At 38.6% G+C, this 18,178-nt stretch overlaps 2 protein-coding genes across 3 annotated transcripts; both read right to left on the bottom strand.

Moving 5' to 3' along the window:
* Positions 1 to 7,025: 7,025 nt before the first annotated feature.
* Positions 7,026 to 9,853, bottom strand: LOC103423743 (uncharacterized). 2 transcript variants are annotated; one of them, XM_008361823.4, is made up of 6 exons: positions 9,477 to 9,853; positions 8,902 to 9,034; positions 8,689 to 8,792; positions 8,239 to 8,410; positions 7,989 to 8,129; positions 7,026 to 7,560 (listed from the first exon to the last, which is right to left on the bottom strand). In XM_008361823.4, exons 1-6 carry the CDS (start codon positions 9,524 to 9,526, stop codon positions 7,213 to 7,215), a joined length of 948 nt encoding a protein of 315 aa, XP_008360045.3. In that variant the 5' UTR covers positions 9,527 to 9,853; the 3' UTR covers positions 7,026 to 7,212. The 2 variants fall into 2 exon arrangements, with proteins under 2 accessions (XP_008360045.3, XP_070666741.1); XM_070810640.1 differs by having other exon boundaries at positions 8,239 to 8,423; positions 9,477 to 9,662.
* Positions 9,854 to 17,035: 7,182 nt separating this feature from the next.
* Positions 17,036 to 17,596, bottom strand: LOC139190440 (uncharacterized). Its single transcript, XM_070810739.1, has 2 exons — positions 17,365 to 17,596; positions 17,036 to 17,274 (listed from the first exon to the last, which is right to left on the bottom strand). The coding sequence occupies exons 1-2, from the start codon at positions 17,594 to 17,596 to the stop codon at positions 17,036 to 17,038; spliced, it is 471 nt and encodes a 156-aa protein (XP_070666840.1).
* Positions 17,597 to 18,178: the final 582 nt, after the last annotated feature.

The raw sequence follows: 18,178 nt of genomic DNA, 5'->3' as shown, positions 1-18,178 counted from the left end.
TTCTCTTTTTATACTTTTTGGCATTGGGGTGTGCTGTCCACACATCCCAAATTACTTCCCACACACCCTTATTAATTTCTGTCCGCTGATCTTCTTCAATTCATCCGATCCGACGGCCGAAAATTAGAAGGGTGTGTGAGAAGTAAAATGGGGTGTGTGGATATCACACTCCTTTGGCATTTGCTCCATTATTTGTTGGAGAAAAGGCCAACAGCTGCAATTGATTTGACTTGTTAGAGCTATCTACAAATTAAGATAATCACATTAAATAGTGACATGTGAACATCTTCCTGTTCAATTGTGAGCTACAGGAAACTATGGGACATGCGTATGCAATTTTTTCAAATGATGATAGTACTAGAGGTACTGCTGTAATTTAAATTTTCTTTGTTTTTAATTTCTCATGAGGATTGGAACTGGCACTGCAACTTGTATGATCGATGATCCGGTTTATCAAGTATGTCTATCATTTTTTCGGATGATCGATCGGTTAGTACGTAGATTCATTGAAAGAAACCTGTTCATTCTTTGTTAATCCAATTGTACTCATGTATGGCAGGAAATTTGTGAGTACAATTCCATAAATCGTGGATTGCAACGGTATACCCACAGAGGAGGTGCCACTGCCCGACCCATTTGTACAATTTGCTGTGGAAAAAGATCGGGTACGTAAAAGTTATTTCATCATTGTTTTTGTATATAGGTCGGCCGCAATGGACATAAACATGCTATCATATTTGTAATGTCAATGAACGTTTCTTAAATCTTAACAGTAAAAAATAAAAAATAGTTGGAGATTAACATTCGATACATGCATAAAGGATTCTATTGGTTCTCTTATTTATTTGCTTAATTGTTGTTTTACTGATCTGGATGGAGAATTACAGTTCCTGAAGTCATTAAAAAAAATTGCAACATTTTACTTCTTTTAACTCCTACTTTCATAGTCTTAGCAGGAAGCTTTATACTTTGTAATTATTATTTTTTTTTTTTGCCGAGAGACTCATGAACAAAAGTGAAAAACATAGTTGCTAACTATTGTTCCTTTTCTTTTCTAAAATGGATGGCAAACTCTCCCATCTTTCGTAGGAAAAGATGAAGAAGCAGCGCGGTGAGAAAATGTTGCAGCTGACTCAAGGAACCCTCCAAACAACCGATCAAAACAAACTAATGCTAGAGAGATTAAATTTGGAAACTAAAAGATATAAAAGTTAATAATTGGTTTATTACTTAAGCGTTGATAGATATGCTCATTTATATTGGTAACACATCATTTAGTTTGCAAATTTAGTCTCCAAATTTAGTTTCCCTAGCATTACTCGAAAATTATCCATCTATAACATAAAAATCTCTCTTGGATGAGGCTGATTCATGATAATTTTCTGCAATTTTAATATTTTTTCAGAAAAAAAAATGTTGGTTTGGCTGGTTTATTTTAAATTTTTTTTTTTGTTGATGGGCTGATTCATTATTCATTATATATTCATCTGAAAATGTTGGTGGAGATACAGATTAGAGAGAGAATAGAGACGAACGTGAACAAAGAAAGCGTGGGGTTGAACAAAAATACATATTTATTTCTGCATTTAAAAGATATTGAATAGAAACTTCATTTTTAAGATTTGTTAACGGTCTTCACTACGAGAGTTTAAATCATAATTTTTCTACCACATAGAGTATATTTTGAATACTCTATTACCATAACCATTAACCGATTTGGCCAACTAAAAAGTAAAGATGGTTCTAACTATATGTAGTCCAAAGTGAGCTATAGCTATAACCAAACCAGAACTGCTTTGTTTGGTTACTTCGCAATCATCAAACACCTAGCCCTCGTTAGTCCACACGTACCATATAGGCTAGGGGCCAGGATAGTTGTAAGTCGTACTTTTGCATGTGTTGTGTTTATCCATACATTTTAAATTTAGTTAGTTATAATATGAAGATATTTTTGTGTATATATTTGACGAGAAATACAGTATAAAAAGATAATTTCATTAATGAAAAAAATTATTGAAATAAATCTACGTTTGTTGAAGGTGAAATTTGTACTGACTTTTTCAATATAAAGTGAAGCGTTTAGATTTGGAAGATGGACGTTGCGTTTGGTTCAAAAGACATGGTTTTCAGTATGTCGCGGGGGGGGGGGGGTGGTGATGACGGAGGCAGGGCTAGTAGGGAACTCCCCAGAAGAGCTGATCGGTTTGAATTTCTTTTATAGGGATGAGCTCATTTTCCCTTGCAAATAACGTTTAGGGTGTTGTGCCTTGGCCTGTTCGTTAGTGCGGAAACAAGATTCAGATTACAATCTTACCAAATCACACTCAGCTGAACAAAATAAAATACAAGAAATAAAGACACCGAGAAATTTACGAGGTTCGGCAAAAATCCTGCCTACATCCTCGAAGAGATATTGCTCTTCACCATGAGAATAACAGTACAAGTACACATGAGTTAAATCAACATAACTCAATCCCGAATCCCTTGCACACCCACTCATAGACTTTTCCCAAGAGCCTCACTCTACCCCAAGAGTTCTTTCACTATAATACTTTTCACTCTAGCTCTCTTGATTTTCTCTCAACCCATGTTCAACCTTTCTCATGGGAGAGCCGGATGCTCTCCCTTTGGATGCTTCTATGATGCTTACCTTCCCACTTTCTAAGCATTACTAAATGCACAAATATTGCATCTAGTTATAGGCATACACTAGCAACTATGCCAACAACCAAGACCAAAAAGTCTTAAGTTCACATGACATAATCATCACATAGCCTACCTAGCATGCACCAAAGTCTATACCTAGTCTATAAAGTATAACTTTGCTTGTGGTAGTCACCATGTCTTCAATTGTTGTCAACACATGACTCATAATTACTCACAAATGTATGAGCCAAGCACAACAATCTCCACTTTGGAGAATACACCATGCAAAAATCCTTGCACCCATCACCAAAGCCCATTGGCCTTACGTACCAACATACACACCCTGAATGAACCTCGTTTGTCCTATTCCGATTCAGTCAAGGCCAATGCATGTGCAGCTGCTGCAATCTAAAATTCACCATTTAGCTTCAGACAGGATCTCGACACACCCTCGTCTCCTCCAACAGGTTTTCTTCCTCTTCATTGTCTGCAACCTGGAAACTCGTTAGCGCGCCCGTTTCCAGCAACAACCCATCGAGCCAGACAAAATTCCCACACTTCCTCCTTCCTCAGGACCATCTCATCACCTGTGAATCCCATAGCTCCACCTGCTGCAAAACCCCTGCAACATTTGAGACTAAACATCATCAGGAGAAGTGTTGCTTCGAGTACCTAGAGGGCATACTCGAAGCCTTATGCCACAAACTTGCTACAACCCGGCCTTGCACCGTAGCACTGTGGACCCTTGCCTCCAGAACCGGATCTGAACCTGTTGTCTCTCTCAGATCCTCTTTCCAATTTTCTTCCACGATTTCAACCTTGAATAGCTTAAGCAGTTTCGTGCCCACCATCATCCATGGTCTCCTTTGTGTATCATTCCACACCAAAGAAGCTTGCACCTGCTCCAAACTTACTGTATCTTTCCATGCAGTAAAGTTTCACAAGGTTCTCGTACAAATTTGAAAGTGAGGTAAGAAGAAAGAGGCCTCTGTCTTCTTCCTCAACATCAACTTTCGCAGTTGATCCAAGCATCCCTGAACAAGTCTTTCATTTCTTCGAGCTTCATTACTCTCATCTACCAAGAGTAAAACAGCCCATTAAACTGCTCAACTGAAAAATCCATGGTGAATAAATCTAGACCTCCAACAAACCAAAGCCTCTAACGATGCTCTGATACCAATTGTTGTGCCTTGGCCTGTTCGTTAGTGCGGAAACAAGATTCAGATTACAACCTCACCAAATCACACTCAACTGAACAGAATAAAATACAAGAAATAAAGACACCGAGAAATTAACGAGATTCGGCAAAAATCCTGCCTACATCATCGGAGAGATATTGCTCTTCACTATGAGAATAACAGTACAAGTATACATGAGTTAAATCAACATAACTCAATACCGAATCCCTTGCACACCCACTCATAGAATTTTCCCAAGAGCCTCACTCTACCTCAAGAGTTCTTTCACTAGAATACTTTTCACTCTAGCTCTCTTGATTTTCTCTCAACCCATGTTCAACCTTTCTCATGGGAGAGCCGGATGCTCTCCCTTTGGATGCTTATATGATGCTTACCTTCCCACTTTCTAAGCATTACTAAATGCACAAATATTGCATCTAGTTATAGGCATACACTAGCAACTATGCCAACAACTAAGACCAAAAAGTCTTAAGTTCACATGACATAATCATCACCTAGCCTACCTAGCATGCACTAAAGTCTATACCTAGTCTATAAAGTATAACTTTGCTTGTGGTAGTCACCATGTCTTCAATTGTTGTCAACACATGACTCATAATTACTCACAAATGTATGAGCCAAACACAACATAGGGATGAGCTCATTTTTCGTTGCAAATAACGTATATTAATCGTACAAATTTCAAAATCAGAATCATTTAATTTCTTAATTCTCATTTGGAGATCACTCATTCAAAATCATTTCAATCGGAGATCATTTAATTATTTAAATGTATAGAATAAATCAACAATGTAGGTACTAAGTAACATATAGAACCGTTCATTTATTTGATACATTTAGGTGATTGAAAAATCTCCAATTCAAATTATTTATTTTGTACATGTGATCTTAAATGAAGATTAATAAATTAAATAATTTCGATTATTAATTTTATATGATCAAGATACATTATAGGGTATGTGTGTATCCCCACATGGGGATGCAATGATTATTCGTAGTGGAAGGTACAGCTGGGAGGTCTAAAGCAAGCGACCAATGGAGAATTAGGGGTTTAAAACGAAATTCAAGACGAAAACGACTGTTCAGTTCCACAATATCAATGTGGGTTGTTGGTGAAGATCACGCGGTTGAGCACCACCACCACCTCTTATGGCATGTTATGATTCAAACCAGGTGTTCTTTTTTTGGTGTGATATATATTACCTCATACGTATAGCTGTCTAATTATAACTCTCTTTCTCTCTCTCTCTCTCTCTCTCTCTCTCTCATGCATGCTGCTAAATGCTAACCCAACAATGTTACATCTTTGTCACGACGCAGACACAGAGACACAGTGAATATAAACGTACGGCTAATTGTTGTAAGTGTGCCCTTCAGAAGTGTTTGCTGAAGTTTCATGCATGAGTACTTAATTAAAGAGTACTGTTGTCTTTTGAGAAATCGACGTGGGTTTTGTGTTTGCATGGGGGGTAGGATTCTCTCCCCTTTTTTTCCCCTCTTCTTTTCTCTTTTTCTATTTAAACGGTCACGGTTAAGCCACGTTAGCATCTTATATTAATTTATATAGAAAGAGAAAGGCAAAATAGAGAATGTGAGAGAAGAGGAGGGGAGAGAATCCTAGTCTTTGCATGAGAGAAGCGTGACTCTCTATCTATGATATATATATATGTACAACTGAATAGAGATTCCAGCTAGATCTCACCCCACCAAATCCTAAGGATCCGGATATCCAGACTATTGAAATTTGATCCAACAGCTATAAACAGAGGGATCTTCTAAAAATGATAATAATTGTAGTCGTTGAATCAAATTTCAAAAGTCCAAATCTCCGAATCCTTAGAACTTGTTGGGAAGATCCGGCTGGAATCTCTGTCCTGTACAACTATACCCACCATCAGGTCATGTAAACTCTCTCCTTACCACTGTACTGTCACCTTTATCGTTAGCCTAGCAGCTAGCTAGGTTAAATATATAGCATGTCTATTATATATGCAATAGTGCAGCCTTGTGTAATGAGGTCTAGCCTCTAGGCTAGGGCACTAGGGTTATCAGATCGAGGTTCATCAGGCTGTGGCAGCAGCTGTTATAGATAAATAGCAGTGTCGTTGTAGATCGGATCGGACTCTCTGGGAAAGCAAACAAGAATGTTTTGGTTTGTTCAGATCATCCATGTCAAACTTTTTTCCTTTTGTACAGTTTAGGGTTTGGCTTTCGGAATTGGATCCTCTCCGAGGCGAAGCCTCGGGATTCTTCTGACCCACTAACACATGCCAGAATTTTGATCTAACGGCTAGAATTATTATAATTTTAGAGAAATCCTCCTGTTTATAGTCGTTGGATCAAAATTCAACAGTCTGTGTTATTAGGTCAAGAGGATCTCGAGGCTTTGCCTCAGAGATGATCCAATTCCTTGGCTTTCATCTTCTTCTTTTTTTTTTGGTTGTTTTGCAACCAATCAATGTTTGCAAATTTAATGTTACCGTTGTTCTCCTCATACATATATACGGTTCTAGTTTCGGAAAAAAGAAAGTAAATTACCAGGCGAGTTACTAGTGTAATAAGTAATCTATGTTTACTTTAAAGAGAATATACAAATGTTACATGATTAAACAAACAATGTTTGAGTCCTGACTAGTTAGACTTTCTCATATTTTACAAATTTGTGTGAAACGAATATTTTGAACATCGATCCAACCACACAGCAATCTCTTCTTCCGTTATTAAAACCCTAAACTAGGCAAGGCCCGAGCATATATATTATTAAAAACGCCACATGAATAGAAGAAAAGAGGAACCTTATTGGCACAACAACAAGCGAATACATAAGCATCCGGTGTTGTTGGAAGACATTAATTCTGTGTTTACTCATTCAGTGAGGGCTACAAACACCCGTTTTCGATCCAAATTTTGATGCGTGCATTGCAGCATTCCGGGTCTATATTATAATTATCAAGGACAATATCTGAATATGATTAGTCTATATAATCAAACATTCCGAAAAAAAGAAAAATCCACACAACTGACTTAATTCTGGTATGTAATCAGATGGCCTTCCACTCCCACCTGACGAATGAAAATATGCAAATCACAAGCACAACTAATGGCTCACGGTTCATTGACGAGCCTTAAAGCTTAAGAATCTTAGGAGTCGGTGCAAAAGCCAGAGCAGGTGCCCTCCGGTCAATCACAACACAAAATATATTGTAGCAAAAGCGATTGCAACAATAACAATTGGTGAATGATAGAGAAAAACTATTGAGTTTTTCAGATCACAAGATACAAATATACAAATCGTATTCATGGGTACGGTTAAAACCTCAGCACTTTCTTTGCAATTAGTAACGTATCCAAATGATTCACTTGAGCACTATAAGGACTTAACCAGCTCTGCAGCCTGACGGGCAGCAGCAGATGCACGCTCAGCAGAGGCAATGGCAGCTCGAGCTCTCTCGAGGATATCAGACGATTGTGGTCTTGTCTCCCCTTTGGTTTCATTAACTGGTCTTGCTTTATCATCATTCGCTGATGGTTGAATCTCATTAGCGAACGATGGTGTCTTGCTTAAAGATCTTGGAGCATGAAGGTATTGAGGTTCTTGTTTAATATCTGCAGGCACAATAGAATGTGCCCCATTAGCAGGCGGGGAACTAAATGTGATATGTTTTGCGGGAGCTTGAGAAGGTGCAGCAGCACCACTTATGTGCTTCGGTCCACCCTACAAATAATGAGAAAAAGTCCAAAATTTTTGTAATCAGTGTAAATAAAATAAATATCTCCTAATAACATATGGTTTCATGATGTGAGTCCAACTTCAAATGTTATTTGAAATCTATCCAATTGAAAATCCAATTCCCTATCAAACTACTAAATCCCATATAGAACAATAAAAAGGATAATTGTTAACTAAGATCACAAATTAAGACCAAGAAATTCCTGTATCATGAATATGCTTGTGACTGAAAGCACAAGCAGCACAACAAGGAATTCACGTATCATGAGAAGTTGCATCCATTGACGATTACAAAACTAAACTATATATGTCAAGGTGCCTAATCATGGTTTCAAAGACACAAATAATGTCAGAAGATTAAGCTACAACTGATCACTTTGAATAAGGAAAAAGAACTTAAGTTGGAAAAGTACCAGCAGATCTTCATGCTTTTTACTAAACTCTGCTTCAGTGTCAGAAGAATCCCAATTCAGCTTGTACTCTTTTGCAATTTCCTTCAATACCTTAAGCCTTGCCTCTCCGGAGGGAGCACTAACTGAAAGCTTTTCAATTATCTGCCAAAATCATATAAAACGAATTGAAAAAGTGGTATCAGTTTCTTTTTACAAATATGATGCTGTTCTTCAAAGACTCACTGTTACATATGCAATAAAACCACGTAACTGTTCTGTTGACACCGGAATCAGGACGAAGCTCAGACACAGCTGATACAAATTCCTTCCCATATTTTGCTGTAAACAAATTTGTGATCTGCATTAAATCTGGAACATCTGAGCATCTTGGAGCAGCAAAAATTATGCTCGATATAGCTTCTCGTAATTCCGTTGGGCACTCCCTGTCATTAGATACTAAATATATTGATATAAATATGCGCAAAAATAACACAGATCCAATATACCTGCGGGTTAAAGGAAACCGCAATGCTCATAGTATTCCAACTTGCATTAGTATTTCGTGTCTTCGTGTCCTACTGTTTAAAACAAACAACAATGACAGACTCCAAAGACATATTTTAAGTAATGCACCAAGTCTTTACATGCATATATAACAAGAGAGGCTAAGTATCAGAAGTTATCTAAAGCCGAAACTATTATCAGCTATTAACGAATTTACCTCTGACTTTCAATAATGGGAACCCGTGCAAGGACGAATTCACAGAACAGCTCCAATATCTCATAAGCAGCCCAAATGTTTTGCTCTCGTATAACATGCTCCACCTGACCATTATCAAATGTTCACCACAATTATCCATAACAATTCAAACATGCAACAAACTCCAACCAAATAGGCATCGAAATTTTTTCGGTACAATTTTGAAAGTTGTACCCGAATTCGGGCTATTGCTTCTTGGCCAGCCTGCAAAAACTGTGCAATCTCCTTGCGCATATTTTTGAGTTGCACATCTCTCTTGTTTTGCAGTAATTTGATGCGTGAAATACCCAAATTCAAACATGTTTTGCTACAAAAAAAAACCCGGCAAGGTTAAGGATTTAGACCCCTTATTACAACAGCATTGCAAACGTTTAGAAATTTGACTCCAAGTCTCCAAATTTTTACACCCGGCAGAGTTAACAAACAACCAATTTACTAAAAACAATGACCATTTAGTGCCAACAGCTCAGAAATGCAAAAAAAAAAGAAAAAACCGATCGAAGTATTTCCACAGGTATACTAATGAAATAATCAAAGAAACCCAGATGGTAATATGCTTTGTTGAATATTGGGTACCTCACAAAATCAAGAATTTCGACAACATATTGATAACTAAAATTTGACCAAAAGAACTAAAAATTCTGGATAATTAGTTACGAAATTAAATCGTGATAAGCAAAGAACAAGGAGACCCAGATGATTAATTTGACTAATTTAAACAAACACATAAAAGGATGGGATTCACCAACCATTTTGTGCCGAAAACGCCTCGGTTGAAGAGCTGGTTTAACAGAGACATGGATGCCTAACGAAGACGACGAGCCCTCTTGTGGAATGCCGATCGCTTAATAAACTCCTTAAGACTGCGATTTTTGGAGTTTCTGAGGGATAATCGCAGAGAATCAACTACTTGTCTTCAGCTTCTGGGTCAGAGCTCTGGATCAGTGGTTCCCTACCGAACTAAAACATAAAATGTGGTACAGTTTCTTTTGCTGATTTTTTTTTATTATTTTTTTTGTTGAACTAATTTTCCTTTTTTTTTTTAAGATTTAATTGTAGCAATAATCTTTAAATTTTTCCCGTAATCTAAATTTATAATAAGACAAGATTAGGAAAATGTCATGAAGATAACAAAATAAAGATAGTGTTATTCATAAACCCTTATATTTCTTATATATCCTTGTTAATTTTTTACCACTCACCTATTATAGTGCTCTTAAAATAAAGATATAAAAATAGGCGTGTGGCCCTAAAATAAATACATTGACCATAATTATTTTTATATACACCTCTAAGTAATGGATTGAAGTCACGTACTACAGCAACAACTATATTTTTTAAGGGATATGAAGTGAATAACCAATTTCAAAAGATCCGTCAAAAAAAAAAAAACCAATTTCAAAAGAAAAATCAAGAACACACCCGAGCTCGCGTGATAAAAAAAAACTACCTCTCACATGTCGTGAGATGAGGCTGGTGATCACAGTTCGTTAGACGGGCATAATGAGAGTTTAGTATTGTAAGATTCAACAGCGCTCATTGTTCTACTTCAACGGCACGTTTACTAATCCGTAATCAGATTGATAGGAATTGAATTGAGGAGGAATTGAATTGAGGGGGAATTGGAATGAGCTGGATCAGAATTAGATTCCTATTGAAGTTGTTTACCAAAACTGTCTGGCATCGGAGTACAAATGACATTGATCTATATAAACTGTTTACTAATTCATATGAATCGGAATAAAATTTAATATAATTACTAAAGTACCCCTGCTTAACTAATCTATTTTATTTGCTAATTATTTTTAGCAAAACTTTTACTCTTTCATTTTTTTTTAGAGAGAATTTTTCTTTAGTAAAATTGTTACATTTTTTTTAGAGTAGAAATGACCTTCCATCTTCACAGGTCATTTCATCGAACACCTGGAGAGCACATTCTGCATTTCAACTCCTTCCACCACAAAAAATTTCAGCTAACAACTTCAAATTTTTCTGATTTTTTACAGTTCCCTCTCATGTCGAAAAGTCGAAAGCTTCACAACCTGATCACATAGCAAGAGACGAACCCATCAAACCCCCACCAGCAAGTTGACACCGACGAAATCGAAGAAGTCCAGTGCCAAATATCCCTCTTGGACTTCCCCGGCGGTTCCGAGACCTTCGAGATTGCCGCCAAGTTCTGCTACGGCATCAAGATCGACCTGAGCTCCTCCAACGTCGTGCCGTTACGTTGCGTCGGAAAGTATTTGGAGATGACGGATGAGTACTCGGAGGACAACCTCATTTCGAAAACTGAAAGGCTTCTCTCCCAGTCGGTGCTGAAAAGTTTCAAGGAGTCGCTCAGAGCTCTCAAGTCCTATGAGCGAGTTGCGCTTGTGGCGGATAATTTAGGGTTCTTCTTGGTTTGTGGTTTGATCAACTTTTGTGGTTTAATTGTTGTGGAAGATGATGGTGGTCGGGTCTGTGTCCTGGGAAGGGCAAGGGATGTGCGACGGTGGTGAGGGAGAAGTAGAGGGATAACACTGGGGACGAGAGCTTGGGTTTCTTTAGAATTTCAACTTTTATGCATGGGCACAATGGGTAAGAAAAATGGATTCCTCACTCCCTCAATCCTCCGCAATCCAAATACCATCAAATTGTTAGGAGTCCAATTCCTCCAAATTTTGGAATTGGATTCCAAAATTTGCGTGGGACCCACTAAATTTTGATTACCTCAAATTTAGTAAACACTAGAGTATTCCGTAATCGGAATTCAATTCCGTTTCCGAATGCCGATTACCCTTACGTAAACGTGCCACAAATGATTAGAGACAACTTGCATGTATGACGAATCTGTGATCACCGTGTTGCAGACAACGAATGAGCTTACAATCCCATATTGTTTAAAATATAGATAAACTAACATATATGCAGTTTTTGACCAGAGATAGTAAAAAGAAAAACAAAACCAATGGATCAAATGGTAGATTACACAGAATCAACGGGTACAGCTAGGTAGGGAAACAATGGGAATCGAGTCAAGAGATAATATCGTCAAGGACGGTAAAAATGGTGTTATCTGGTTCTCCTTCGAGAATGGAATGATAACCTTCCGGGTAGAGTTTTAGGGTTTTATCCTTGCTAGAGGCCTTCTCATAGAGAAACTGGCTCACCAGGGGATCAATCACCTATTCTGCAGCTCCATGAAGAACTAGGAGTGGCGCTGAAACCTGACATATCTCCAATTTTGTTAGTCCGTGACATAACAACAAACGCATCAAGCAGCAATAGGTAAGAATGGATGCACATCCGACACAAAATACAACTGAACCTGACCTTCTCCACTTGCATCTCGATATCGTAAGTAGCCTGTAGTTTTTAACCGCACGTTGTCCTTGTAACATATCACATTGTAGACTGCTTGACAAGGGATGAGCAAACATTGACTCAGTTATCTCCATTGGATACCAAAATTCGAATCCTCTGAAAGCAGGTAAAGATGTTTTGATATTACACCAATCCGTATCCATCACATTTTTCATACAAGTGAATTCACGTGGATAGATGAAATGAAAGACGAACCATTTCCCCTTTTCGAAGGTCTCTGAAGGCCAGCTCCACTAATTCATTCTGTGGGACAAGCTTTTCTTTCCGCATAACTTTTGACATGAGAGTTAATATCTTCAGCTCGGCCGCTGGAGGTGTTACGTCCTCTGCAATCTTTCGGCAACTCAAGGCAAGAAAATTTTCCATAATGAAAAACAATGTTCTAGACAAAGTAAAATTTGGTTTTGCAACGTCGGGAATCAACTTGTAGAAAATTCTGCACACAAGAAACTATATTCGAATGGCTGCTTTCTTGATTTGTCAAGACATTGCGATGTCTGCAAATCGGCAGATGATTCCTGTAAATTCCTAATGAGGGCTCGCATAAAAGCCTAATGAGGTCATCACAAGGAAAACAATGATTCTTAACAACGAGACTCAACCTTTTGCTCTATACATGGAAACCTTTATATTCAACTGAGCTACAAGGTACGACAGAACTTCATGATAAAGGAAAGTTGAAATCGAAATGAATGAATCCTAGTTTGTAGTGCAGCTAATGTGTATACTAGAGCAACAACTGGCTTACTTTACACATTGGTGCCACAAGAACTCCACCCCATGCATATGGTTCCCTTAAGTGCACCTTGAGAGTAACCGCGCCACGCATGGACTGCCCCAGTATAAAGCGGGGAAACCCCTTCAACTCCGGTCTTCCTGTCGTTCATAATTTTGTTGGTATTCAAAAGAGTTTACTAACTCAATACCAAAATATGTGGGTGATAAGTTTACAAACTCTATCACACCTCTCACTTTGCACTCTCAATAAAATTGGACAAAGAAATAGAGAAATGAGGGAAGCTACAAGCTTCGGCAAATAATGCACTTTGATATATTTAAAAGAGTTTGCAAACACACTTCTGAAATGGAATGACAAATCAGAGACATTTTCTAAAGCCTTACGAGAGGCTTATTTATACAAGCAAAAAATGAAGGACCACTCAAGTGCTTTTAATAAAATAAACACAACAGCACACACAAACAGATCATATGAACTTCGGACAGTCTAGCACACATATGCAGCTATCTTTCCAGCTTGCAATCAACACACTTTCGGCTAGCACATCACATGGCAGCACACTACTGTCTTGTAATCAGCTTTCGGCTAACAGATGGAGGGAGTAATGATGTTTGTAGTTGTAGGTGAACAACCTGGAAAGAAACTAACAGATTGCTTTAACAACTTGTTTTTATTTGAATTTCCAACACACTTCCTCAAATCAAAACGCCTTTATGCCTAGCATTTCACATAGCAACTTGAATGGCTCAACTGACAGTGGCTTAGTGAAGATGTCAGCCACTTGTTCTTTCGTGTGACAATAGACAAGCTCAATTGTCTTTTGCTTCACATGGTCCATCAGAAAATGGAACCTGGTATCCATGTGCTTACTCCTTCCATGTTGAACAGGATTCTTTGCAAGCTTGATTGCAGACATGTTATCCACATGAATCACAGTCGATTCCACTTGTGGATGACACACTGACTTCAACAGATTTCTTAACCAAATTGCCTCACACACTGTTGAGGCTACAACAACATACTCGGTTTCACATGATGACAAAGCAACAATTGATTGCTTCTTTGAACTCCATGAGAAAGTTATTGATCCTAGAAAAAACACATAGCCAGTTGTGCTTTTCCTTTCATCTTGGTCACCTCCCCAATCACTATCTGAATAACCAAATAATTTTGCATCTTCACCAAAATTATAAAACAGACCATAGTTTAGAGTACCTCTTATGTACCTTAAAATTCTCTTAGCAGCCAGCCAATGAGACTCCCTTGGTGTTTCCATGTATCGACTCACGAGTCCAACACCATAAACTATATCAGGTCTTGTGATTGTAAGGTACCTTAGGCTTCCAACCAAGCTTTTGTGCACGGTTGAGCTTACAAACTCATCTTCTCCTTCCTTAGACAGCTTCAATCCAGTTGCAACTGGAGTGTTGACAATATTGCACTTGTCCATATTGAATTTCTCCAATATATCTCTCATGTACTTTTGTTAAAAGATGTAGATACCGTCACTTTCTTGCTTCACCTCTATGCCAAGAAAGTATGACATTAATCCATTGTCAGTCATCTCGAATTCACTGAACATGGATTGCTTGAACTCACAGAACATTGCTTCATTGTTTCCTGTAAACAAAAAGTCATCTACATAAAGACAAATAATTAAGAACTCCCCTTTTGCACCATTCTTCATGTAAACTGAATGCTCGTATGGACATTTCTGAAATCCATTTTGGTGAAGGTAGTTGTCAATCCTTGAGTAACAAGCTCGTGGTGCTTGCTTGAGGCCATACAAAGCCTTCTTTAAACGATACACCTTATCTTCTTTTCCTTGTACTTGTAAGCCTTCTGATTGTTCCACGTACACTTCTTCCTTAAGAACTCCATTAAGGAAGGCTGACTTGACATCTAATTGATAAATTTTCCATTTATGCTGAGCGGCAAGAGAGATTAGTAATCTTACCGTGTCAAGTTTTGCAACTGGAGCATAGACTTCATCATAGTCCACTCCATACTTCTGTTTGTAGCCCTTTGCTACAAGCCTTGTTTTGTATCGATCCACACTCTCATCTACAGTGCGTTTGATCTTGTAAACCCACTTGACACCAATAGCCTTCTGATTTTGTGGGAGCCTTGTCAACTCCCAAGTGTCATTCTTCTCGATGGCATGGATTTCTTCCTCCATGGCTATTCTTCAACGATCTTCTTCCACAACTTCATTGAATGAGAGAGGCTTGTGGTCTGCATACAAGCAGAAAATGTTGGTTTCTTCTTCTTCTTGTCCATATATCTCAGTGAGACTTCTTAGCCTCACTGGAGTTGAGGAGCTGCTTTCTTCACTAGATGTAGGACCACTCCTTGCAGTTCTGTGCAATGGAGTTGTTGTGGTTGTTTGAGCAGGTTGTTGCTCAACAGGTGGTACAACTTCTGGTTCTTCAAAATCAGTGGAGACGATCTTCTCTTTACTGACTTCTTTGTTGTTCCACTTCCATGCCTCTTCCTCACTGAAGATGACATCTCTACTAACCACTAGTTTACCAGTTAGTGGGTTATAGAGCTTGTATTGATATACCCCAATCCTAGAATCAATGCTCCTAAAATCAAGGCGTGTCATGTATGCCTTAGACTTTTCATTATAGCCCGCAAACACACACTTTTCACCTCGATCATCAAGCTTCATTCTCTTGGCTTCTGGAACTTGAGCATATGCAACACACCCAAAAAACTCTTAGGTGTGCAACATTCGGCTTGTATCCACTCAAAGCCTCTTGTGGTGTCATCCTCTTGACACTCTTTGTTGGACATCGATTCAATAAATAAATTGAACAAGCTACAGCTTTTGCCCACAATTCTTTTAGCAAATTCTTCTCCTTAAGCATAGACCTTGTCATGTCAAGGATGGTTCGATTCTTTCTTTCGACTATCCCATTTTGCTGTGGTGTATAGGCAGCAGTCAGTTGATGTCTAATTCCTTGCTCTTTGCAGTATGCTTGGAAAGCATTGGAGGTGTACTCTCCACCTCTATCTGATCTCACAGCCACAAACTTGTGGGTGTTTTCAACCTTTGTGAGTGCCTTGAACTCCTTGAAGATTTTTAGGGCAGCCGACTTCTCCTTGAGAAAATAAACCCAAGTTTTCCTACTAAAATCATCAATGAAAATAATAAAATACCTATTACCTCCATAAGACATAGGATCCAATGGACCACATATATCCGTGTGTACCATCTGCAGTGGTGCCTTTGCTCTCCATGTATCACCATCAGGGAATCATAGTCGTGCTTGCTTGCCAAGCATACAACCTTCACATACTTGGCGTGTGGCTTCAATCTGAGATAGACCACGAACCATTCATTCACTTGACAGCAACTTTAGGCCATTGAAATGAAGATGGCCAAACTGAAGATGCCATTTCCATGACTCATCTTCCATTACACCATTGTTGCAACTCCCAATCTTTGTGTTCAACTTCAACGGGTCATTCGGATTTTTGACATTTGAACACGTGCAATAAGCTTTCTCCTGAGAGTGAGAAACATATCCTCCATATGTATAACATACCCTTTCTGGAGCAGTTGACTAATGCTCAGAATGTTGCTTTTCATACCTGATATGTAATAGGTATCGGAGATGTTTCTTCTCTACCATTCTTCTGGATGATTTTGATCTTTCCTTTGCCTTCAACTGGCAACTTTGAGGAGTCACCAAGACTCACAGATCCATAAGGCCCATCTTTGAGTTCGGAAAAAAAACTCTTTCTTTCCACACATGTGGTTGCTTGCACCAAAGTCCAAATACCAAACATCTTGTTGGCTACTGATATCATGGTGTGCTAGTAAGACTGTAAATTCCTCACCAGCATTTCCATTTGATTCTGCCATGTTGACATGCTCACCATTTTTATATGAACATTCATTTGCATAATGTCCATATTGCTTGCAAGTGTGACATTGGATATGCGCATTTCCTCGAGTAGATCTCCACTCTTGAGATTGACCTTGGTTTTGTTCATAGCCTCGACCTCTTCCTCAGGCTCGTCCTCGGCTACGGTTGGATGAACTCCCACAACGTGAGTTCCACTGCCCACAACCTCCATTTGGTTTGTTAATATTCAACTTTGACTCCAAAACTTACTCTAGCGTTGTGGGGCTTGCATTCTTCTGAATGCGTTGCTCGTGAACTATGAGGGATCCTAGTAGCTCCTCTGCGCTTATCGCCTCCAAATCCTTGGATTCGCAATGGCAGTCACCACATGCTCAAACTTAGATGTGAGTGACCAGAGTATCTTCTCCACAACTCGTACTTCATCGAGTCTCTCGCCATTTCTCCTCATCTGATTTACTATCACAATGAGCCTTGAGTGATAGTCGGAGATGCTCTCCCCTTCATTCATGTAAGCAGTTTCAAAATCTGCTTGAAGTGACTGTAACCTCACTTTCTTGACTCGATCTACTCCTTTGTAGATTGTATTGAGTATGTCCCATACTTGCTTGCTCGTTGTTGTTTATGCAACCTTCTCGAACATTGAATCTTCCAGACCCTGGTATAGAAGATACAGCGCTTTCTCGTCCTTCTTTCGTAAGTCCTTGAGAGTGTTCCTTTGTTCTACAATATATGCGGCTTCTTGTTCGGCAGTGGGTACAACATACCCACTACTGACTATTTCGCATAGCTCCTGTGATCCAAACAATGCTTTGAATTGGATGCACCATCTTTCATAATTTTCTTTCTTCAATGTGGGAACTTGGAGCTGCACTAAGTTGGACGCCATAACTGCTGCACTTGCCAGAATGGTATTCTGGCTCTGATACCAATTGTTGGTATTCAAAAGAGTTTACTAACTCAATACTAAAATATGTGGGTAATAAGTTTACAAACTCTATCACACCTCTCACTTTGCACTCTCAATAAAATTGGACAAAGAAATAGAGAAATGAGGGAAGCTACAAGCTTCGGCAAACAATGCACTTTGATATATTTAAAAGAGTTTGCAAACACACTTCTGAAATGGAATGACAAATCAGAGACATTTTCTAAAGCCTTACGAGAGGCTTATTTATACAAGCAAAAAATGAAGGACCACTCAAGTGCTTTTAATAAAATAAACACAACAGCACACACAAACAGATCATATGAACTTTGGACAGTCTAGCACACATATGCAGCTATCTTTCCAGTTTGCAATCAACACACTTTCGGCTAGCACATCACATGGCAGCACACTATTGTCTTGTAATCAGCTTTCGGCTAACAGATGGAGGGAGCAATGATGTTTGTAGTTGTAGGTGAACAACCTGGAAAGAAACTAACAGCTTGCTTTAACAACCTGTTTTTATTTGAATTTCCAACAAAT

The sequence above is a fragment of the Malus domestica genome, chromosome 13 (assembly GCF_042453785.1).
Source record: "Malus domestica chromosome 13, GDT2T_hap1".
NCBI lineage: Eukaryota > Viridiplantae > Streptophyta > Magnoliopsida > Rosales > Rosaceae > Malus > Malus domestica.
Note: the sequence above shows the minus strand (reverse complement) of the source record. Positions and strands in the feature narration are given on the sequence as shown.

Coding starts and splice junctions, on each gene's coding strand:
- LOC103423743 (XM_008361823.4), bottom strand. CDS start 9,526: ATGTCTCTGTTAAACCAGCTCTTCAACCGAGGCGTTTTCGGCACAAAA. Junction 9,035..9,476: donor GGCGTTTTCGGCACAAAATG/GTTGGTGAATCC, acceptor TTTTTTTTGTAG/CAAAACATGTTTGAATTTGG. Junction 8,411..8,688: donor CCCATTATTGAAAGTCAGAG/GTAAATTCGTTA, acceptor ATCTAATGACAG/GGAGTGCCCAACGGAATTAC.
- LOC139190440 (XM_070810739.1), bottom strand. CDS start 17,596: ATGGCGTCCAACTTAGTGCAGCTCCAAGTTCCCACATTGAAGAAAGAA. Junction 17,275..17,364: donor GCTGTATCTTCTATACCAGG/GTCTGGAAGATT, acceptor ACAAAGGAGTAG/ATCGAGTCAAGAAAGTGAGG.